This window comes from Trichomycterus rosablanca, chromosome 3 (genome assembly GCF_030014385.1).
Source record: "Trichomycterus rosablanca isolate fTriRos1 chromosome 3, fTriRos1.hap1, whole genome shotgun sequence".
Classification (NCBI taxonomy): domain Eukaryota; kingdom Metazoa; phylum Chordata; class Actinopteri; order Siluriformes; family Trichomycteridae; genus Trichomycterus; species Trichomycterus rosablanca.
Genome location: NC_085990.1, coordinates 25,070,483 through 25,096,511, shown reverse-complemented (window position 1 = coordinate 25,096,511; position 26,029 = coordinate 25,070,483). Strand labels below are relative to the sequence as shown.

Below are 26,029 nucleotides of genomic sequence, written 5' to 3'. Positions count from 1 at the left end.
ATGTACAGTTATTGTTTATTTTTACATATAATGTTAATAAATGTGCAGGTTTGCTGTGCAAGTTTCTGTTTAAATACGTCAAACAGAAATTGTAAAGTTTTATCAAAATTGTATCTAAATGGTTTGGTACCTAGTGGTTATAACCTACTTATATCTTATTGTGTTTGCTTTTGATTGTTGTGATATTCATTAAAGTAAAATTTTATCTAAATTTGTATCTAAACTGTTTGGTACCTAGTGGTTATAACCCCCTTATATCTAATTGTTTTTGCTTTTGACTTGTTGAAGTTGAAGTTGAATTTTTAGTGTTTTTATGCCAAAGTGCTATTTCACAACTAATCAAATTGTTGTTTACATTCTAACACAGTATAGTTACACTACTGATACACAGGAGCATGTAAATATCATAAATATCATTATTTAGGCACTCTGGAGGTGCAGCTGCCTATTACGCTAGCCCACCAGGGTATTCCTGACTTAAGCCCATCATAAATTTTGACATTTTTCAACAATCGGAGAGTTGAATGAGTATTAGTCTAAATATAGGGAATATTAATGTATCCTATCCAATAGTTAATAATATTATAATAATATTTCATAAAAAGCTTCTAATATTATAGAATATTAATTTGAAAAAGTCACTGAATGAATTGCTATAAAAAAATCTGTAAATATGTCAGATAATTTTTCTTTATAATGTAATATTTGTTGTAAACATTCAACTAAAACAACAGCTTGATATAATGCTCCAGTTTTACTAAAGATTGTGAAGAAAGTATTCAAAAAGTCAAATGTAGCTCAGGTAAACCAGGTTAGTTGGGGAAACAGAAAGTAAATACAAGTTTTTATTAGATTTAAAGGTAAATTAATGGGAGATGATGATGGTATTAACTGTGTACTACAGTGTGCAGACTGTATAAGATAGTATGTTCCATGACTATATATACAGAGTGCAGACCATCAAGTATTTCTTACTTAACAGTACCTACCTGTGCATGTGGTATTTTGACTATACTTTACCCTTACTAATGCACACTACATACTGCTTACTACATGCAGTATATTACTTTATTGCAGTGCTATTTAAACTGTTCAGGAGAGGTCTCATATCCAAAAGTCGATTCTGACTCCCAGCATGTGAATAATGTTTATCTAGAATATTCTATTTTCTGCTTGGGTCTTAAATTTTCTTAATTACTTGTTCATTGTTCCTGTAACTGTATCCCTCAATCTTGGGGCTGGATGTCCACTTCCTTCTTTACCCTAAACTCCTCTAGGTATAACTGTATTTTCCAATAAATTACTTCTTCACTTAATGTGTACAGAACAAGAGAGCTTTAGTTTGGTTACCTGGGCTTTGAGTAAGAGGTGAATTTTTTTTTTTTTTTCGTTTAAATATCAACAGTTACTAAAGATGCATGAATAAAAAAAACATGTTGTGTACACTCATGGTCTGTACATAACTGTTCATCATAAGGTGTAAAAAAGGAAGAAATAATGTGCTTTTTACACCCAGCAGTTCTGCTGTACCCTGAAAGTTTTAGCCTGAGTCACAGTTTGAACACCACTGTGGCAGTAAATGTGTGTATGTGGTAGTTTTTGTGAATACAGGTTGAAGTTGGTGGTTAAACACTGTGTATATTTTCGGTGAAGGATGAGAGCTGGGCGTGTTTCAACACAAAGCTGGCCTTCTGGAATTAGGTAATTACTGTGCCTTTGGGCTGTCAGGGCAGATAGAGCTCTGACAGGCAGCTGGGTACAACCATAGAGGATAGAGCCAGAGTCAAAGGAAATGTGAAATCATGGAAAATAGCTTGTGTAAATGTCTGTGAATGATTGAGTGTAGGAAAGTTCGGGGGTAGGGGGGCTTTAGGTTCCTTATCAGATCTTAATGGGTTGGGTATTAGAATGAATTTAGGTACTGGTATTCATAGTAGTCATGTTGTTAGTAGCATTATTAGTAATGGTAGTGTTTGGGTTTTATCTTATACATAAACTGTTTTCCTAAATATGGCCTAGACATTTTTGCTCTCCAAAGTATGTGACTTTATTTTTGCTTTTGTAGCTAATAAGGTAGCTAATAAGGTCTTGTGTCAAAATGTCAAGCATCACACATCATTTTTTTTTACACCCGATTGCATCAATGCTCAATTTAGCCTAAACAGTCCACCTTTTGGAATGATTCCTGGAGGTGGAGGAATACATAGTACCCAAAGGAAATATACATAGGGGAAAATGGAAAAACTTGAAACCATTGTTTCCCTGTTTGTGGAGGTTTTCTCTGACTACTCTGATGTCCCCTCACTACCCAAAAAAGTAGAAGATGTAGAGGGTAGATTGTCTAAATTGTCAGTGAATCAAACTGAATCAAATCTGAACCAAATATGTGGTTTTCTTTATAGCAGCAAATGATATGGTATAATGTGATGACTGAATGCCCTTCACCAGAACACTGAACAGCATGCAACACATACACATGTCATTTAGCAGGTATGATACTCACATCTGTGCGGACTTGCGCTTCCTCTTTACCAGTTTCGGCATGCTCAAACTCATCCTCATAAGTGGACTTGTGGTTTGGAGCCACATTGTCATATTCATCATACGCACCAAACTCATACTGAGTTTTGTCCAGCTCACTGGCATCAAACTCCGTAAGGTCGTATTCCTTAAAGTCGTATGCGTCTCCTTCAGCAGTAGCATCAGGCTGTGAATGCTCGTTATGGATAGGGTCGATTGTGGGGTCGACCTCGACTGGGGGTTCGGTGACTGAATGACCCACAATCTGCTCTTCCACAGCCTTGTTATGGTCAAGCATTGCAGCAGTAGAGGAAGGATGGGAAGGTCAAGGAGGGGGGGAAATGAGAAGGCAAGAGGATGTAAAGAGGAGAAGAATATGGTGGATGGGGAAAGAAAATGTCAAGATGAAGGAAAGATAGAAGATGAATAGAAGGTTGGTAAAGAAAGAAAAGGCATAAAAGAAAAAAGTGTGGAGGGAAACATGGAAAAGACAGGGGAGAATAAGTTAGAAGGTAAGTAAGGTTACAATGAAAAAGAAAATACAGAATAATAGTAGATGGAACAGAGAGGCAAAAAGAGATAACAGTAAGTGGAAAATGGTAAAGCAATGTAGGATATTTGCAAAGAAAGAAGAGGGGAAGGGGTAGAGAAATGAGCAAAGAAACATGGCGGTTAGTTAAGCAGTTAAAACTACTGTATATACACCAGCCAGGCATTACATTATGACTACCTCCTTGTTTCTACACTCACTGTCCATTTTTTCAGCTCCACTTACCATATAGAACCACTTTGTAGTTCTACAATTACTGACTGTAGTCCATCTGTTTCTCTGCATGCTTTGTTAGCCTCCTTTCATGCTGTTCTTCAATGGTCAGGACCTCAAAGGACCACTACAGAGTCAGTGTCACTGCAGTGCTGAGAATGATCCACCACCTAAATAATACCTGCACTGTGGTGGTCCTGTAGGGGTCCTGACCATTGAAGAACAGGGTGAAAACAGGCTAAAAATGTATGTAGAGAAATGGATGGACTACAGTCAATAATTGTAAAGCTACAAAGTACTTCTATATGGTAAGTGGAGCTGATGAAATGGACAGTGCGTGTAGAAACCAGGAGGTGGTTTTGATGTTATGGCTCATCGGTGTATGTTCTGCAGAGCACATATTGACATGACATTGGCATTAATGTTCATGAATTAAATAAGGCAGAACACATACGGATAGCAACAGTGTAAAACTTTCTTTGCCCTGTTTGACTTTCAGACATAATGTTTAATTGCTCAATAAATGATTATGAAATTTGTTCAAAGGCAGTAACTATATGGGAACAAATAAAGTTTTATCACTGTTATTAAAAATGCATTATGATTAATAGCAATAAAACATATTCGGTAATTGTTTTTTACATATTCCTGTTTTTTTTCCCACACAAATCATAATGTTAAATGTGGAAAAAGAAGAGAAATAAATAAAAACTAAATATAAATAAACAAAGCTTAAAATTATGCAGCAAATTCAAAATACAGTCTTTAAATACATTAAAATTCATTTAAAATTAAAACCACTGTACTTTGTATTTGATGCAGTTCTAATACAAGCTCTGATGAACGCTTGTTTTCATGTGAGCTTTAAAGATTATGGATGTTAAGACTAAGCAAGCAGCACTGCTAACATAGCTATTACAGTTAGCATTACTGGAATTATTAGTATATCTGATTCTTCTAGCAAGCAAGCTGTGAAAGTGCTTGGTTGATCTTGCTGTGGTAGAGGACATTGACAACTGCTGATGCTCAGACACGCAGACTTCCACATTAAGCATATGGTTGCTTTTTATGCTAACCATTTTCTCAGAGAACCTTTTTCCAAATTCAAGTGTACTTGCAGAGTTGTCCCTGTTGATTAAGGCTGCAGAACTGATTTGTTCAGTTTTTATAGTTAGTTTTTATAGGAAGCATTTCCAATGAATAGAATTAAACTAAAAGGCAAATCGTCATAAAACACTAAATAGATAAAGTGACTGAACACTAAAGTGGGTTTTGTGACTCTGTCGTGGAGGAGAAATAAAAAACAAAGGAACACTAAAAAATCGTTATTAATTATTTCGATTTTGTTTATGTGCGCATTCCTGAACAAATAAAACCAGAGTCTAAATCTGCCAGAACTGTATCTTCTTATGACATACACAAGGTTCACTGAAAATGTGAGACCACTGTTTAATAACTTACCCCTTGACGCTAATTTAATAAGACTTTGTTAAAGTGGCAAGCAAAAACATAAAGCTATGAGCTATTATTACCTTCTCTGTTGTATGCCTGTTTTATGTTAGCTGTTTAGGCTTTTGAAGAGATGCTGGGGCATTATGAAAAATTTAGTGCCTGTATGAAATAAGCATGGCATATTCTTCTGCTTTGCTAAGTAATTCAGAATGAAACTGAAGGCTTTGTGGCATTCCTGCCACCATGTTTAGTGGAAAACATTTGAGTAATTATTAACACACCTTGGTAGGGGTATTGTAACTTGGAAATGGTGCCAATGAAATTATTCATGATAATGACAATACTCTGAATGACGAAGGGCCCTAAATTTACAACATTGCCTTGATTATTATCTGAATATGGATTGTAAGACTAGAGTTCTGAACCATTTCTCTACTAAGCTTTTATTTAAGTTTAAAATCTAATCCTGACTAATTTTGGTCGTAGGCGGCACGTTTGGTCAGGCAGCACTTTATTTTAGGATATAACCAATTGGATATGTATTGTAGCCTTTACCAACAAGGACAACTGTGAGCTAGAAGCAATGCAGAGACAATCCACTGTGATGCCAATGATGTTCATTATAAAAACAATTGCATTGAAACAAAGTTGGATTGACCAAAATGGGTACATTTAACACACAGGTTAATGCTCTCTGATTGATTCACCATGATAAACTATAGACCACATACCAGATTTCCTTGTCGTATTCCTGTTCCCATGTTTCAGATTTTTTAAGCCTGGGAATAATCTTACAAATACAAAGGAAATCCAAAATTAAAGACTTACCTCGTTGGCTCCAGGGGTGTCAACAGAAGAATGAGTTTGAGAAGTATCTACAGTCCCATAGTCAATTTCCCTGTCAGTATAGTACTCGCCATCTAAGTTGTTTAGCTGAAATGACGTTGGAGTGAAAGGAAAGAAGAAGGAAGAATGAGAATGGATGGATCAACAGACATGCACATAACCCATAAGGTTATCGACTAGAATGGAGCCTAGCACTATCTGCCTTTCTGTTCAAAACAGAGGATTTGCATTGGAGATCTTCCTCTGTAAGGGAAAAGGAGAGGAGAAGAGATCTCCATGCCATCAGAGATAGACTTTGTTTTGTCCTTTTACCCTTCTACTGGATTGCCTCACTGGTGCGGTTGCCTGGTAACCATATTTCGTCTTCTTAGGGGGTAAGGATTTGGGTGATTTCTTTGTTGTAGGCTGGTACTTATATGTAGGCTTGGGTTTGGGCTTGACGGGCTTTGCCGTCCTCTTGGTGAACTTGGAGATGGCACGTTTCACTCGCTAGAGAGGGGATAATGGTGACACAGGGACAAAAGACACAAGACATCAAAACATCAGGACAACCAAGCAAGACACAGCAGAAGCTAGCTTGGAGATTGATGAGAGGAATACGACTGCACCCTCCAGAGGACATAGAAAAGCAAATGAGTTTGAAAATGAACAACACAGACAGACCACATGACAATCCCAGACATGTGACATGCACATTTTGGCGCTTTTTTGTTTTACCTGAGTCTCAGACAAATCAGTCGTTGTGTCGGTGGGAATCGGCCCGTCATAGTAATCGTAAGACTCTCCGTAATCTACTGCAGTCGCATACTGGACGGGAAGAGGAAATTAGGTCGGATTAAGGTTAGTAAAGTTAGAAATACTATAAAACTCTTTATGATGTAACAAGTCCATTTAAGTTTGTTACATATTGTTGGCAAAGCTAGATTGTCTAATGCCTAGCATTGGTCTACATTGGTCAAAAGCATCATCTCAAGTGATCTGAATGCATCTTCTATGTGAAGCATATAATATTGATTAATTGTAAGCTTAAAAGATGCATAATGTCTTTCACACAATGCAAGACAATGCTTTTAAGTATTACATTTACATTTTCAGCATTTAGCAGACGTCTTTATCCAAAGCAGCCTTGCTCAAGGGCCCAACAGCAGAAACCTGGCAGTGGTGGCGCTTGAACCAGTGACCCTCTGATCTCTGGTCCAGTACCTTAACCACTAGGCTACAGCTGGCCCTAATACAGTACTACTACGGTACTTTAAAGTACTACTTTAAAGTAAACTGTTATAAAAAAAGAAAGCAAAAACATAAGTAAACATCACAACGTTATACACTTGCAGCAGATGTTCCCTGATCCTCAAGAAGAATCAAGGTGGTTAGACTGATGTTATGTTAATCAAAGTTGTAAAAACACTAGTGGCTGTTTAAAAGCCTATAAAACACTAAGCAAGACTGAGCATTAAAATAATGAGAAACAGCTGATTTGTGATCTTTCTTTTATATAAAAAGATCACAGACAATGGTCTATAGAACCTATAGAGTTCATCTGTAATAGGTTTTATGTGTGACGTTGGGTGTACAATAATTTCCATTACAGATTTCATCTGGCATATACAGTCAGCCAAAGGGTTGTTTTGTAAAACCTGGTACAGGATTTACACAAAATAAATATTCATTAATTATGCAACATAATCAATGAATGAAGGGTTTAATGTACTATGTCTCACGGAGACCAATTTCCAGACAGTTAAATTTGCCTTTTGTCAAAAAAAGTTTTTTTCTGTCCAGAAAACTGCCATTAGTAGATACTTATTAGACCTATCAACACTTCTGTTGTAGGGGAGGTGAAGCCAGCGTAACAACCTTTGATCCACTAAAGGCTTTCAATTACCATGGACGAGTGCTTTTTATTCCCCCTATAACTGTGCAAGGGCTCATAAAGCTGGTTCCTAGTGAATGAATTGGCTTGTTTCCACTGGCAGGAAGCAGCTACGTAGTTGACTAGCAAGGCTTTGACAATTATTGTGCCAGACTCAACCAAGCCCATCAAGCCTTAGCCAAAATCAGCAATATCTAATGAAGACCAATAAGGCCTTGCCAATAATGGCCAGGTTCAACAAAGTCAAGCCAAGACCTGCCTGGCCAAGCTTTAAAAAAGACCAGATTTAACATACTGTACACTTGTCTGGTGAAAGTTCATCAAGGCCTTTTCAAGTCCAGGCAGTCCCAGCCAAGTTCAGCAATGACTATTAAAGACCAGGCCCAATCAAATTTATTAATGCCAGCTTAACTGAACCTTCCCTACCTGGCAAAGATCAGGTAAGCCCAACTGAATACAGCAAGACCAAGCAATGATGAGCCAAGTTATGCCCAACCAAGCCCAGCCAAGATCAAGCAAAGTGCATTACAACTTAGCAAAATAAGTGAGTATCCACCAAGTCCAGTAAGACCTGATTAAGTCTAGAGTATCCTAGCCAAACCTGGTATAACCAAACCAAAACTATTTAGACAAACTCAAGCTGGTGATGGTTAAGTCCAGTCATGACCAACCAAAGCCTTGCAAGGTTTAAGTGTAGCCAGAGCAAAACAAATAAAATCCAAGTCAAATTGAAATGAAATCTGACTCTAGCCTGAAGCTTAATCCTCAGAGATGCTGGGTCATACTGTACGGCAACAGGGTTGGTGTTTTGTACCAAAGGAAATCACTGCACCGGTGAGGGTAATGCTAAGAGGATGCTAGCATATGTTCTTCTGCAGAATGCATTAGCAAATCAAACTCCTAAAAAGCCAGAGCTCTTTGCCAGAATACTTTTAGGAGACTGATCAGCAGAGGAACTCCCTCTTTACATTCCAACACATTACGGTGTACAGTATCCAAAAGGTAAAACACACTGTACTGTACCAGAACAAGACCAGACAAGAAATATATGCATTCACAGAAAAAAGAAGATCTTCGGGGCACTTTCTTCTAGAAACTAATACGTAAACCTGCTGTTTATAATGGAAAAGAGATGCTGATATGAGAATCATACAAACAAGTACAACAGATCAACTCTTGATGCATGCTCAACAATCCAGGTACACAAATCCACAAAGTTGAATCAGTTCATTTGGACACAAGTTTGTTGTAGAAATACTAAAGAGACTGTAGAGACTGAAGAAGTCACTTGAATGAGTGACGAATCATATCTCTACAACAAACTTGTGTCCAGATGAACTGATTCAACTTTGTGGACAACAGACTTATAATAAACGGAAAAAACATACACTGAAAGTAAAACATTTGGGGTAAACAAAATTAATTCATAAGAATTAAAATACTGAACAGATTTTTAAAAAGACTTCAAAGCATTGAGAAAGCACGCATTCTTGTTTTAGCTCTTATCCTCTTAGCCTCAGGCCTTATTGGGCGCATAAGCAAATACAGTTAGTATTTTTTGAATTGTGAAACTACAAAGTTCAAATGAAGAGATGTATCTACCTTTCTGTTTACCTACTATTGCATAAAAGTTAACACTATGTACAGTATGTATGTCAAGATGTAAATCTGAATCAAAATTTTTGCCATGGAAAACTAGGATGTTATCTAAAGCAGATGAATTCTGTTACTTTTATATGACTTACTTCTAAAAAATCAAATCATATATCAAACTTCTTCCTTAGATAGTACTGGTTTCTAATTGGTTGGCTAGTAATTTTTTGTTTTTGTAAATGAAAAGACATTATTCCTGATTAATTGCTACAAAAAAGGCAGTTGTAGCCTAGTGGTTAGGGTACTGGACTAGTAATCGAAAGGTCGCTGGTTCAAACCCCACCACTGCCAGGTTGCCACTGTTGGGCCCTTGAGCAAGGCCCTTAACCCTATACTGCTCAGATTGTATACTGTAATGTAAGTCGCTTTGGATAAAGGCGTCTGCTAAATGCTGAAAATGTAAATGTAATGTAAATTTAAAATGTTATGCTTAACTATAAGGAAACAGATCCTACATCATTTGTGTAGACAATGCCCATTTCTGTCCAATTTCTTATACTTCATCAGGACAAATATTTTGTAAACTTTGGCATATTGCATATTGTATTTTGTGGTGTTTCTAACATTAAAAAACACCAGTTATAAGTTTTGACAAAGACAAACGCTAATTGTTACTAATTGTTTGGCAGATGTTTATTAATTTATTTTACCATTATTCATGTATCATAATATCTAGTTAAGATAAATTGTCTATTTTATCTAGTTAGCTAACAAAATCAGAAAGAGCATGCTACTTTTAAATTTGGTTACACCAATATTAATGTTTTTTAATGTTGGTTATTTAAAATGTCCATTAATTTCTATTGTTGAGACATTTTTTGGACGCTTCTAATTTCTTGGTCTTCACTGACATTTTAACAATATTTACAATTTTCTTATTCTAGCATATGAAAATATAAAATTATGTATCTACATGTACACCGATTAGGCATAACATTATGACCACCTTCCTAGCAGACTGGTCTGTGGCTATGCAGCCCCATACGCAACAAACTGAGATGCACTGTGTATTCTGATACCTTTCCATCAGAACCAGCATTAACTTCTTCAGCAATTTGAGCTACAGTAGCTCGTCTGTTGGATCGGACCACACGGGCCACCCATGACCCTTGGTTCCTTGGACCACTTTTGATAGATACTGACCACTGCAGACCGGGAACACCCCACAAGAGCTGTAGTTTTGGAGATGCTCTGACCCAGTCGTCTAGCCATCACAATTTGGCCCTTGTCAAACTCGCTCAAATCCTTATCTTAGTCCATTTTTCCTGCTTCTAACACATCAACTTTGAGGATGAAATGTTCACTTGCTGCCTAATATATCCCACCCACTAACAGGTGCCGTGATGAAGAGATAATCAGTGTTATTCACTTCACCTGTCAGTGCTCATAATGTTATGCCTGGTTGGTGTATAAAGTAAATTTTTTACATAACCTAACTTGTTTGGGAGCACAGGGTCAGCCACTGTATGGCATCCTGGAGCCAAGAGGGTTAAGGGCCTCGCTCAAGGGCCCATCAGTGACCGCATGGCAAAACCAGTAATCAAAGTCCACTAGGCTCCCACTGTACCTATTTATCATATCATTTACTATATGGCCAAAAATATTTGGACACCTGAACATGAGCTTGTTGGACATCCCATTTCAAAAACAAATGGTATTAAACTGGAGTAAACTCATGTTCGTTTTAGCTATAACAGCTTCTCTCAGGACTTTGAAGTTTGTCTGTAGACATTTGTGCCCATTCAGTAAAAAGAGCATTTGTTTAGCTGGGAACTGATGTTAGTCAATAAAGACTCAGTTGATGTTTTAGTTAATTCCAAAGTTGTTCAGTGGGGCTGAGGTCAGGGCTATGTTCAGGCCACTGGAGTTTCTTTAAACCAAGCTTTTCATCATGTCTTTATAGACCTTTGTGCACAGTGGAACACTCATGCTGAAACAGGAAAGGGCCTAACTAGAATAATTAGAAGGAATGTCCCAATACTTTTGTCCATATAGTGTATATCAATGATATATCATATTATACTGGCATAACATCTTTCCTGAAGTTGCTAAGCTTTGTTGACACTGACCTCCTCCTCGGGTTCCTGAGCTTGAGGTCTGTGTTTATGGGGGGTATCACAGTCAGGGCTGTAGTGTTCACAGTAATCATAAGCTGCTTTAGGGTCAGCGACGATTAGAAGCTGCTGGATATCACCCTGTAAGAGAGAGAAAGAGAGAAACAGTCAGACCAATGTTTAAATCAACACGCTTAATAACACATAAAAGCAAAGCTATAATAGAAAGAAAGCCTGTAAAAATACTGCAGAGACTAGATGACAGTGTACAAGACCATAAATCACATTGATAATCATATATATCCTGCAATATTATACATTTCTATCAGACCTAGACAGAAAAACACGACTCACATAGTTCACATCCGCCACTAGATGCTTAAGGAAATTACTGCTGTTCCAGCTATGGTTTAATGAAGACCAGTATTAAACAAGTCCTATCAGGTGAGAGGCACACCTGGAGCTGATAACCAGCTACAATAGTGATATCCAAAATGGATTGGAACCACATAATTCATGTCAGTAAACAAGGAAGAACTGTCAAATGTTGATGCATTAGGCTTAAAGTTGTAAGATGACACTTGTACTTCAGATATACACCAATCAGCCATAACATTATGACCACCTCCTTGTTTCTACACTCACTGTCCATTTTATCAGCTCCACTTACCATATAGAAGCACTTTATAGTTCTACAATCACTGACTGTAGTCCATATGTTTCTCTACATAGTTTTTTAGCCTGCTTTTACCCTGTTCTTCAATGGTCAGGGCCCTCTCAGGACCACTACAGAGTAGGTATTATTTGCGTGGTGGATCATTCTCAGCACTGCAGTGACAATGACATGGTGGTGGTGTGTTAGTGTGTGTTGTGCTAGTATGAGTGGATAAGACACAGCAATGCTGATGGAGTTTTTAAACACCTCACTGTCACTGCTGGACTGAGAATAGTCCACCAACCAAAAATATCCAGCCAACAGCATCCTGTGACCACTGATGAAGGTCTAGAAGATGACCAACTCAAACAGCTGCAATAGATGAGCGATCGTCTCTGACTTCTATAAGGTGGACTACTACTACATCTACAAGGTGGACCAACTAGGTAGGAGTGTCTAATAGAGTAAACCATGAGTGGACACGGTATTTTAAAAAAACTGTCAAATGTTGATGCATTGGCAAGTTGTACGACGACAGTTTTACGTATAGAATTTATTAAGTAAATAATATGTAATGAAGTAAGAAAAATAGCAAAACTACCATTTCTCAGCTTGTTGAACTTGGTTAAACTACGTTTACGGAAAAAAAACTGCACTGACTGGTATTAGCTGGCTGCTGGTTGGTATCTGCTGCTCATTACTGACATATTATTAGTTTAGGCTGGTTAGTGCTAGGTTTACGTTCAAAACACAACAAAAGGTGTTCAATGACCATCAAAAACATTTTAAAACACAACAAATGCGGGTGTATTGTTGCTGGTGTATTGTTATACTGGCTGTTGTTAACCAGAATTTACTGTTTGCTGTTTTTGTTATGTCACCAATTACATTTAATAGGATCCCCTTAAGTTACTTTACATTTATCTTATCAAACTTTGTCCTAAGTGATCTTGCTTTGTGCAGAGGGACACAATCAAGCTGGAAAATAAAGGGAATTATTTTATATAACTGATTGTTTACAATGAGTGTGGCTAAAACACCTAAACTCAAAAATTAAGACACAAGTTAATGAATGTTTGGTCATGTAATGTATACCCTGTCTACTGTATATTCAAACTGTGTTCACTAAAACTATTCCATAACATTCCAACATATTCCATTACATTTACATTTTCGGCATTTAGCAGACGCTCTTATCCAGAGCGATTTACAAAAGTGCTTCCATAGTGAACATTACCCTACTCGAGTTTAATAGACAACCGTCCAAGAACACAATCTGCTGAAACTCTGTTAGAACCAAAGTTATTATTATAATTTTTTTTATAAGAGCGTTGTAAATAAGTGAGTAAGTAAGTACAAGTCAGCTTAAGTGCTTAGTGAAGAGGTGGGACAGTGAGAGACTTTGAAGTACGGACAGACAAGGGAAGTTCATTTCACCACTTGGATGCAAGTGCAGAGAAGAGCCTAGATGCTCGTCTTCCTCGAGTGGAGGATTAAGTCGAGCGAGACTAGTGGCTTGGAGGTTGTGTGGTACAGAGCGGGGTTTGATTAGACCTCGAAGGTAGCTTGGGGCTGGTCCATTTTTGGTTTTGTAGGCAAACATCAGTGTTTTAAACTGAATGCGTGCAGCTACAGGAAGCCAGTGAAGAGAACGCAGCAGTGTGTTGCATTAAAAATGGGAAAAATAACACCAGCCTTTTAACAAGTAATCCAATTTGCTGGATAAATGTGAACCTGGCAGCCACTCCAAGCAACACAGATGTGGCAGATTTACACTTGATTTTGGTATCTGAAGGATCAGCTACTGGGGATTGCCAGACCTTAGAAAACTCAAGTGCAATTACATGGGCCATGTAATTGCACTTGAGTTGAACTTTCAATATCTCCACACTTTTCTGCAAACCATCCACTTTTTTGTAATCATCTATCACCTGCATATGTATAAGGTAAGAAACTTACAGTTTGTAGGTTAACAAAAATATGGGATGAAAACGGTATCTTTAGGCTTCTGCACCAGTTTTATACACAAGCCTGGACTCAAAAGGTTTAGTACAGCTTGCCTTGCAATAAATTCTAAATTAAAGTAAAAAGGAAACTAAGGATTAATTCCCATCCTTCAAGCATATGCTGAACTAGCTTGACTTTTTTCAGCTGGACATGCTTTTTGAGACATGTGTAAGTGATTTCTGAAAGTGTATTGTGAGAGTTAAATGAAACAAAGCAACGTTTCTCTAAATGTGAATGGGTTGTATGCTGGGCGTTTCTGAGGGGCCACTCTAAAGTCAGAGAGGTCACAACGTTTTTTGTGGTGCTGGTGCAATGAAATTCACTGCAGTGTTAAAATAGAACCAGCAAGGCTGCCTAGAAATCTCCAGCAGCTGTGTGGTGAACACTAACACATGATTAAAACTACAAAAACCATTAAAACATCTGGATCATAAAAGAATGGTATTCCCAGATATGGAGCATATAGCGAGATGAAAAGAAACACAAAGAAAAACAAAGAGGGAAAAAAAACAGTGAAAGGAAGTGAACGGACAGAGAAAGGCATAAAGACTTTGTAAGAGAAGGCCAGAATCAAAGTAACAGTTATCATAACAATAGAGCAAGTAATCAAAGTAACAAATAAATAGAGGAAAAATGTAAGTATAGGGAAAGAGGGATGAAAGGATGGAAAAAAGGTAGAATGAAAGAAGTAATCATTAAGCGCAATTCAATAACACACCCTGAACAGGATGCCAATTCATTGTAGGGCCTCGGTTATTCAACTTCCCCTTACCCCCGCCCAAATATAGCCAATCATGTATGTATGTAGACCCCTGAGAGGTTGATAGCACTGCAGAGATTGAAACTCTGGATCCCAGTGGTAGTGGACTGTTAAATAATAGCCTAGTTAAATAATATTTTTTATAATACGATATTAACTGACATAGGTAAAAGTGTAGATGATGTAGAAATAAACTAGTACTTTTAAAGAGAAGAACGAAAACATGATCCACGTCATCCAACTTTACTTACAACTACTGGGGAAACCTGCCTGCCTGCCTAGCCTAGCCTAGCTGGTGATTGGACCTGAGTACCTGCCTGGCTTCTCCCACTGGCCTTTTTGAGTTGCTCACAATCGCTCTTTGGTTTCTCTCTAAATCTGTCTCTTTGCGTCTCAAAGTTTCCTGGGGTTTGATTTACTTCAACTCCGGCGATGTGGTCACCTGTTTTCTTTATATATATATATATATATATATATATATATATATATAAATATATGTATATATATACAGTATATACAGTGTATCACAAAAGTGAGTACACCCCTCACATTTCTGCAGATATTTAAGTATATCTTTTCATGGGACAACACTGACAAAATGACACTTTGACACAATGAAAAGTAGTCTGTGTGCAGCTTATATAACAGTGTAAATTTATTCTTCCCTCAAAATAACTCAATATACAGCCATTAATGTCTAAACCACCGGCAACAAAAGTGAGTACACCCCTTAGTGAAAGTTCCTGAAGTGTCAATATTTTGTGTGGCCACCATTATTTCCCAGAACTGCCTTAACTCTTCTGGGCATGGAGTTTACCAGAGCTTCACAGGTTGCCACTGGAATGCTTTTCCACTCCTCCATGACGACATCACGGAGCTGGCGGATATTCGAGACTTTGCGCTCCTCCACCTTCCGCTTGAGGATGCCCCAAAGATGTTCTATTGGGTTTAGGTCTGGAGACATGCTTGGCCAGTCCATCACCTTTACCCTCAGCCTCTTCAATAAAGCAGTGGTCGTCTTAGAGGTGTGTTTGGGGTCATTATCATGCTGGAACACTGCCCTGCGACCCAGTTTCTGGAGGGAGGGGATCATGCTCTGCTTCTGTATTTCACAGTACATATTGGAGTTCATGTGTCCCTCAATGAAATGTAACTCCCCAACACCTGCTGCACTCATGCAGCCCCAGACCATGGCATTCCCACCACCATGCTTGACTGTAGGCATGACACACTTATCTTTGTACTCCTCACCTGATTGCCGCCACACATGCTTGAGACCATCTGAACCAAACAAATTAATCTTGGTCTCATCAGACCATAGGACATGGTTCCAGTAATCCATGTCCTTTGTTGACATGTCTTCAGCAAACTGTTTGCGGGCTTTCTTGTGTAGAGACTTCAGAAGAGGCTTCCTTCTGGGGTGACAGCCATGCAGACCAATTTGATGTAGTGTGCGGCGTATGGTCTGAGCACTGACAGGCTGACCCCCCACCTTTTCAATCTCTGCAGCAATGCTGACAGCACTCCTGCGCCTATCTTTCAAAGACAGCAGTTGGATGTGACGCTGAGCACGTGCACTCAGCTTCTTTGGACGACAAACGCGAGGTCTGTTCTGAGTGGACCCTGCTCTTTTAAAACGCTGGATGATCTTGGCCACTGTTCTGCAGCTCAGTTTCAGGGTGTTGGCAATCTTCTTGTAGCCTTGGCCATCTTCATGTAGCGCAACAATTCGTCTTTTAAGATCCTCAGAGAGTTCTTTGCCATGAGGTGCCATGTTGGAACTTTCAGTGGCCAGTATGAGAGAGTGTGAGAGCTGTACTACTAAATTGAACACACCTGCTCCCTATCCACACCTGAGACCTAGTAACACTAACAAATCACATGACATTTTGGAGGGAAAATGACAAGCAGTGCTCAATTTGGACATTTAGGGGTGTAGTCTCTTAGGGGTGTAATCACTTTTGTTGCCGGTGGTTTAGACATTAATGGCTGTATATTGAGTTATTTTGAGGGAAGAATACATTTACACTGTTATATAAGCTGCACACAGACTACTTTTCATTGTGTCAAAGTGTCATTTTGTCAGTGTTGTCCCATGAAAAGATATACTTAAATATCTGCAGAAATGTGAGGGGTGTACTCACTTTTGTGATACACTGTATATATATACTGTATATCAGTGGCGATTTCTCTTAGACTGCAAGGGATTCCCCTAAAATGTCACAAATTAAATGGTCAAATATGTACAGTTAACATTTCATTGACTACAAATGCGTTACAACACGTTCATCTCGAAGACGAGTTCGTTCAGAATCAGCTACTTATCACAAATCGACTGACTCGATTTTGTTAACTTCTCATACTTTCCCGTAGCATCAATGCATTTGCCCGTAGAAGCTGAGCGTCTATTCACTTCAACGGGACTGCATGGAAAGGTTTTTTTCATTGCTTCAAAACTCGTCGGTCATTGGATAAATGCCACGATTTTGTCCCGCCCCCGGACGCTGAACGTCTCTGGGGGTGAATGGAGCTGTGGGTGGGTCTGGACGCGGTGGGTCTGGATAGTGAGATCTACACTATCACTGGGAGTTTCAGTCCCATCGCGGATTTTGCGAATGAAGTCGAAAGACAAACTGCAACCCATTTCAGGCCATTTTCTTGAAAAGGAACAGAGGGCAGAATTTATGTATAAATAAATTCACAAATTTTATGATGTAAGCCGACAATGAGCTTCCCCTCTTTGAAAGACCAGAAGACCACTGATATATATATATATATATATATATATATATATATATATATATATACAGTATATAAATATATATATATATATATTCTTTATGCATTTTCTCCCCTTTTTCTCTCTTTTAGCACGTCCAATTGCCCGATTGCATCATGCTTCCTCTCCACCAATGCCGATCCCCGCTCTGATTGAGGACAACAAAGCTAACCCACGCCCCCTCCGACACGTGGGCAGCATGTCGTATGCATCTTATCACCTACACTTTGACAGGTACAGTGCAGCTCAGCGTTGTGTACGGAGAGACACACCCTGAGAGCACTCTTTTCTCATCTCTGTGCAGGCGCCATCAATCAGCCAGCAGAGGTCATAATTGCACCAGTCATGAGAGAGTGACCCCATCTGGCTTAGTCCCGCCCATATCTGAACAACAGGCCAATCGTTGTTCATGTGGCCTCTCAGCCTAGCCGGCAGGCAGAGCTGGGATCTCGAATACATTGTATCGTACTGGTTCTAGCATGTGTTTTTACCGCTGCGCCACCTGAGCGGCCCTGTTTTCTATATTCTTACCTTTTTTCTAATTTCACATAAAACTAAAAAATAAAATTTTAGCTCAGGCCTTCACAAGTTAGCGTAACTGCTAGTTAGGATAAATAATACCCAATGCAGTGTTTGCTTTGCACCTAGCTTAGGCAATAAAAGGTGATAAGAACTAATTGCTTATTGTTTATACAATACACATATATAAACTACAAACCTAAGCATTGTTATCACCACACCTGATAACATCATTATCATCTCTGTATCTCATTCTGAAGGACTCTTCAATAGTAGAAAACATTTGTACAGCACAGATTTGATTTAAGGAGACATCATATAACTTTGTTTAAACAAGAACATTGGGTAAACATGCTACCCAGTAGAAAGGTATGCTAAATTTGAATAGAAAAACAGCATTATATAAGATGGATATTAATACATGCCATTGTATACAGACTTTTGAATGATATAAGCACAGCATGTATGTGTTTGGCTAGCTATACGTTAACCTGGTGGCTCCTTTTTAGAGTACACTGATTACCTGTTTCACCCAACTTTTTAATCATCTCCTTAAAATGTGTGGGTAGTTTGATGGAGAACAACATGAAAAGGATGATGGCTGGGAAAAAAACAGGCTTTGATTTACAGTACACCAGCTAGCTCTAATGATATCAATTATCTGTGATTTTTTGCTTGGAGAAAAACAACCCAAATTTCTTAAGCTATAGTAAGAGCAAGGTCAAAGGGCACATTGAAAGCTGTTCACTGAGGAATTTCTCAGTCATGACCTCAAGCGTATACCAGAGATTCTTCCAGTCTGATGTCAGAGCTACAACAAATTATAACCATGCTTGAGGTTGGATTTTAGCTTATCAGATTTGCGGAAAAAATAAGGAAAATTATGTTAGCAATTTTAGAACAATGTTAGTATTTAGGTAATTATTTATTAGCTAAAATGTATATTAATCAATAAATTTATTTAAATAAATATTTTTTAGCAATTTAGCGTAATTTAGTATGTATGCACTGAATAATTAATTAGCAAATTTATAGTTGGGAACAAAGGATATAAAAAGTCTACACACATCTGTGAAATGCCAGATGTTTTTGCCAGTCTACCCCACAGCCCAAACATATGAATATGGGATACAGTTGTCCCATGTAGTACACAACCAGAACCCACCAGAAAGTCCTGGAGCTTCTTTACTGTTTCTGTATGAAGCCTCCCAGACCAGTTTTCTTCTAGTCTTTTCATAAATTTTTAAGTAATGTCCAGTTCTTGGTAATGTCAATGTCATATATTATTTACAGTGGTACCCTGAAACTCAACGTCAATTTGTTCTGGCAGTGGCGTTGAGTTTAAAAGGCGTTGAGTTTTAAGGTATTCTTTCGATAAGAATGTTTGGAAAACCTGTTAATGTGTTCCATGGTCCTATGGAACAGCATATATTTTAGGCTAATGTAAAATAATGGGGTTGTTTTTGAGACTTATACACTGAAGATAACACAAATATAATATAAAAAATACTGAAATACAATTAAAAAAACAATTAATCAAAAAAACAATAAAACCTGCTCTTTATCTTTACTTCTTACAATTTCTCAGAACCTCGAGCTGTAACACAAGTTTAAATGTGAAACAAGAGGAAAATCCAGATAAACACAGATACATGTGGAGCTTTCAGAGTGGATTTGACGGTTATTCCACACAAATGCAGATTTGTCTCATGTTCGCATGACGTTTTACCGCACTGCTCAAGCCGAGTGCTGAGCAAAGCAATAGTTGCACACATGTTTAGTTTAAGGGAAACGTTGAGTTTAAGCGTACAAATTTCTGGACAAAGGGCATTGAGTTCCAAAGATTTTGAGTTTAGAAGATGTTGAATTACAAGGTACCACTGTACTTGTTGACGATCATCTTCACTGTGTACCAAAATATATGTAATGCCTTGGAAATTTTTTGTACCCTTCTCCTGATACCTTTCAACAAAGAGAATCATTTGTTCCTCTATAGGTGCTTTTGCTATAAGAAGCAATTAAGCAAATGACAGGAAAATCCTACTAGGACAGCTGAACTTTATATGGGATTACGTATTTTAATTGATGGGCGGGGTGTACTGACTACTGTTTAGAATGTGTTTGAATGGGATTGGTTCATTATGAACACAGCCACATCCCCAGTTATAAAAGAGTGCACACACTTATGCCATAACATTTACTCCCTCGGGTGGCTTGGTGACTCAGTGGGTAACACTGTCAAGAAAGTTTGTCTGTGTGGGTTTTCTCTGGGTGCACTGGTTTCCTCCCACAGTCCAAAGACATGCAGTCATTTTAATTTTTAAAATAGACATTTTTAGAAAGATTACAGGTCACAAAACCTGGCATTTTACCCGGGGTGTGTAGACTTTTTATATTCGCTGTACATGCTCACTGTATCCTATATATCACCAATAGCACTTTAATTCATCATAAGACCTGCCATTGGGTTCCATGTTGGAGGAATTCACCTATAATTTTTAACTCATTTGGCACTGTTAACAACTCTAATTACAGAGCTCTGGCAAAACCACCGCCTCCAGGCTTTGCTCCAAAACAAAAGAAGCCTTGACCTTTGATGTGTCCCTGCCCTGGGATACCCAGTCTCTACCATCCACACACAATCCCTATGTTCTACACACACACACACACACACACACACAATAACCCAACAACCACTAAAGCAACCAGAAATACTATTTACAGAACCTAAAACAACAGCTACATTGCAACATGTGTGGTTTCTTTTATATTCAAAGAATCAGTTCTTTGAGTCTGTGAGATGCAGATCATTTTCTGTAAAACTTAAGACAATAGAACAACAGCCCCAAATGATAAACATTCTAGTAAGTACAACTTAATGGCTAAATTAGTTTTAGAACATTAACATTTGTTAACAACAGATAACCCAAGAAAATACATTAACAGATACTTTTATTCAGAGTTACTTACTATTATGATTGAATACAATGCAGGCAATTAGTTAAAGACCTTTCTCAGGAGCCCTGTAGTTTGGCACAAAGTGGTGAACCATGACCCATCGTTGCACATAAAGACTAGAGCTGGGCAGTTCCTGATTCACCTGGGTTAATGATTTGAATCTTTGTACTGAATCAGGAATCACAAGTCCAAAATCTCAATTAACCCGGATCCTATGAGTCAGTACATGTACTCAGTACATTAGGCGAGTGGGCAGACTCACTGGAAACACTGTGGACTCAGATGATTTGGCTGAACCGTGAATCTAAGTAATAAGTTAAATATTCTAATAAACAAGTGGTTAAACACACTGGTGTTTGTTATGTGGCTGATTTTATGCACATGCTATTATTATCATTAGTAGTGGTATAGATTAGTAATGCAGCATAACAAAACAACAACAACAACAATATAATAATTATTATATATATATATAATTAAAATGCAAATGCAAATACTGTTTGTTTTGGTGCCACTGTGGCTGCCTGACTGGGTGAAGTTACCATGGCACTTTGTTGTAAACCATCCCCCTTTAACCCTTGACCCATTAATATACCCATCTGATTGGTAGGTGAGTCCACCCCACTCTCCCCCATGATCAAGATTCCACTTAGAAAAAAAGTGTCAACTTGTCACTGACAAGAGAAGTGTGAGGTGCCAAGAGAATTAAGAGAGAAGGATGTATGTGTATATACAAGTGATATTTGGATGCGTTTTCATGCAGTAAATCAATCACAATCAAGATGTCAGTACAAGTGACTCAAATGAACCGGATCACATTACTGAGTGACTCAGATTAACCCGAGTCCATAAAATGAACCGAATTTACCACCACTAGTAAAGACTGATCTTTTAATGAAGCCTCCTTTTATACCTAATAATTTTATTGCACTATGCAAAATGTACCAACTCTTTTGGGAATGGGGTTTGTAATTTTTATTACTTTTTTTAATGCATTTACCCCCAATTTTGCTACCAATCTAGTCGTATTTGATTACCGATTTGTATTTCCACCTTTACTGCTGCGGACCTCCGCTCCTAAAGTTGATAGCCCTTCCTGAATAATTATAAAGGAATACAGTGATATATCAAAGTTATGATGCATGAAGTGATTTCAGTCATCTAAACATCAGGCATCATGGACATTTGAGCTACATTTTGCTAGTTTGTTCATCATGTATTAGCATTTGTACGTTTTTGTAAGGGTAATAAATTAAACAACATTTTCTTTACTGTGTTTATGTTTTGAGCCAAGTGTTCTCCGGAAAAGCTCCAGACTCACTGTAATCCAAAGTGGTTATGGTTTTAATTCTGGTCCACCAGTTTCTTCCCAAATTGTTTCCATCATGCATGCAGATGTTCAAATGACTGCATGAAATCACCTCTTGTTCTGAGTGAGTAAATGAGTAAAAGTGTGTTGTCATTGATAGATTGGTATCTATTTCAGAGTGTATTTCTATCTTGTGTCCAGAGTCTCTGGAGTTTTCTGTTGTGGATTTAATTTTAAATTGATAAAACTGTATTTTGTAGCTTTTACCTACTCTTAATAATGAGTGACTAGTTTTTTTCTGACTCCAAGACCCCCTTCTCAGCTTTTAACAAAAGTAACTGGTGGAATTTATAATAAAAAGGGAGGAGTTGGTGGAGGAGAGTATCATAAAATTGTCAGAGTGGCTTACGTCAACAGGAAAAACTATAATTATCATATAAAGCCTCCAGTGTCTGGGACCTTATGTACACTATAGAGTACACACACTATATTGTGATATTTAGCATGCACACTTTACTGTACTGAACTGTTATAATGGACTACAGCTATCATCAAAACTCCTGTATTCTATATGGGAACAGGCTTTTAAGCTAAGCAGCTTTTCGCCATTTGTGCTCCAAGATAATGTCGGCAGGAGGCATATGGACAGCTGTCTTTTATTGGTCTTTGTTTTGGACACATATGAAAGAGCTTTGCATGTGTTCTTCTCAGAAAATAGATGGCACTCCCATAGTTTTGTTCACCAGGCAGGGAAACCGTAAAAGTCTAGAAAACATTTCAGACAGTTCTAACTGAATAATTAAAGAATAATGTTAGTACAGTATAACAATTTATTAATTTATTTATTAGTACTGTAATCGCCTTATCCTGGCCAGGGTGGTGGAAGATGTAGAGCATATGCAGGAATACACCATTATATGCAAGCCATTATAGCACATCACACAATCACCCATTCACACTTAATTCAGCCAAACTCCACAATCTGGCATATTGTTAGCATATGGATACTGAGAAATAAGCTAACAGTAACAAGAGCGCAGAACTGAACCCTGGACCGTAGAGTTTTACAAACCCTATTTTCAGAAAACATGGGACATTTTCTAAAACGCAATAAAAAGTACAATCTGTGATTTGTTACTTCTTCTAAATTTTTATTGAACTTATAAAAGCAGAAAATAGTTCCAATATTTTCACTGATCAACATCATTGTATTTTATGAATAATAATAAATTTAGAATTTAGCAACATTGAGGTGTGTTTACCCCTGTGTTTCATCAACTTTCCTATTATTGAGACTTGATACAAGACTTGAGCTGTTCAGCAGTCTATGATGCACCTCTTCATGCTACACTATACATTTTCAATAGGAGACAGATCTGGACTACAAACAGGTCAGTCAGGCCAGTCACATTTTGTGTCTATGAAGCCACACTGTCAACCAGAATGAAGCCCGGCATCATCTTGCTAAAATACTCATGGACTTTCCGGAAAAAGATGTCACTTTGATGGCACATATCTAAATAAGTCACTCATGCCATGGGCTCTGATGCACAACAGATGCTGGCTTTTGAACCTTTACTGATAATCGTCTGAATGGTTCTTTTCATCTTTGGCACAGAGATGTCTATTTTTCCAGAAAACAAACTAAACTGTGGACTCATCTGGCCACAGCATATAATTCCATTGTCTTGCATTTCTGCATAGAATTAATATACAACTTTATTTGTGACAATGATTTTTTGAAGTACTCCCAAGCCAATGTGGCTATATTTCTCACAGAAGCATGACAAATTTTTATGCAATGCCATCTGAGAGCTCAAAGGTCACACACATTTAACAATAGTTTCCATCTTTGTTGAGAGTTTGAATCCCAGCTCTGCCATGCAGCCACTGTTGGGCCCTTGAGCAAGGTCCTTAATCCTCTCTGCTCCAGGGGTGCCATACAATGGCTGACCCTGCGCTCTGACCCCAGCTTCCAAACAAGCAGGGATATGTAAAGAAAGTATTTCATTGTACTGTACACCTGTATATGTATGTATGACAAATAAAGGCATTCAATTGTCCTACACAGAGATTTCTCTAGTTTCCAGAATATTATGTATATATAACAGTATTGTGAAAGACCTTTTTTTGTTTTTGACCTGTGTGGCAAATCTTTCCTGAAGTTTGGTACAAAGTGGTGAGCCATGACCCATCGTTACTTGTAAAGACTGTTCCTTTAATAAAGCCTCATTTAATACCCAATCATTTTATTGCACTATACAAAAATGTCCCAACTCTTTTGAGAATGGGGTTTGTCATTTTTATTTATTTCTTAAAGCATTTTCTCCCAATTTTTTCCAATCTAGTAATATCCAATTACCGCCTTTACTGCTGCGGACCTCCACTCCTGGAGTTGATAGCCCTTCCTGAATGATTATAAAAGAATACAGTGATAATTTCACTTTATGATGCATTAAGTGATTTTAGTCACACCAGACATCATGGACAGTTGTGCTACATTTTGCTGGTTGGTTCATTATGAATTGGTATTTGTAGTTTTTTGTAAGTGTAATAAATTAAACTACATATTTTTTACTGTGTTTAAGTGTTCTCCAGATAAACTCCAGACTCACTGTAATCCAAAGTGGTTATGAAAGGTAAATTAATGAATTAAATTTAGTGCCTGTTCTTTAGTACCATTTTAATGTTGCCTTGTACATTTTTTAATATATTAAGAGACATCTTTTGTAATACAAACCAATGTCTTTTTGATTTTTTTTAAGAATACAGGATATATCAACATTCTAAAATTTTATAAAATTAATAAAAACAAAAAAATCAAATCTGAAGTATTTTTATCTGCATGTATCTGAAACCTGTGTAATCCTTCCACAGCAAGGGACCCTAAACCCTGTGACTTTCTGTTTTCTGTTGGGTTAGGCTAAACCCAGTACATGACACTGAAGCCTCAGAGACAGAAATGTGTGTGCATGTGTAACAGCATAATGATGAATAAAATTGGTGCGTCTCATAGCCCAGGCTCCAGAGGGACAGATAGATAGATGTCCTATAAAAGCCCCCTATTTATTCTCAAAAGATCAAAAGCTGTGGCATATAATGCATAAATTATCATCTCTTTCTAATGCTGATTCATTTTTGGGAGGCCAAGGGTTGGAAGGTGTAGGAAACACAAAGCTCACAGCATACCTTACCAAGGGGCAAATGGCATACGTGTGGGCTGTCAGAAATACTCAGCAGTATTTGAATTTAGAGGAGGGGCAGAATGCTTCTGGGCACTGGGCAGGTATTTCCTCCATATTTCCAAGCATGCACTTCAGAGGCAACAGAGAAGAAAGGACAGACAGTGCCCCTGTTCTCCAGGGCTGAACAGAGAGGGCTGTGTTTTCCAGACCTAGACTGACACCCAATCTACCACAGGTCTCCAAATACTTGTTGGTTTAAGGAGCAAGTAAGAATCAGTGAATCCATTAGAAGAAACACTTAAATAAATCTCTGTTTTCATGGCTGGCTGAAGCAAAATACTTGTCTCTTACCAAGGTATTCCACTTTTAAATGAAGTATTTATTCAGTAGTTCTGACCAAAGGCATCCACTTCGGGGTGGCTGCACCAACTGTTCTAAACAAAGATCTTTACATCTGATTTTTGGAAATATTCCAAGGCACAATTAAGACTAGACCAAGCTGTCTATGTTGGAGTGACAATATTAAAAACATGACCTGATACTTAGCAAAATTGCCAATTTATGGTTGTTAACCCACCAGACATACACCAAGGTGTAGTATGTGTTAGTGTAATTGCTGGCTACAGCATAGCTAATTCATGCTACCAACAAGCTTACCAAATTTTACAATGAACAAGCTTTTAATACTTTTTAAAC

At 37.9% G+C, this 26,029-nt stretch overlaps 1 protein-coding gene across 2 annotated transcripts in view; it reads right to left on the bottom strand.

Moving 5' to 3' along the window:
- The window catches only part of col11a1a (collagen, type XI, alpha 1a), a 132,357-nt gene that overhangs the window by 87,973 nt on the left and 18,355 nt on the right, over positions 1-26,029 (bottom strand). Inside the window, exons 5-8 of one of the 2 annotated variants that reach the window (XM_062992005.1) lie at positions 11,177-11,302; positions 6,299-6,388; positions 5,564-5,668; positions 2,504-2,800 (exon numbers count right to left, since the gene is read on the bottom strand). In XM_062992005.1, the coding sequence (XP_062848075.1) occupies positions 2,504-2,800; positions 5,564-5,668; positions 6,299-6,388; positions 11,177-11,302 (618 nt within the window). The remainder of the gene's footprint in view (positions 1-2,503; positions 2,801-5,563; positions 5,669-6,298; positions 6,389-11,176; positions 11,303-26,029) is intronic. The other variant, XM_062992006.1, reaches the window with a different exon arrangement.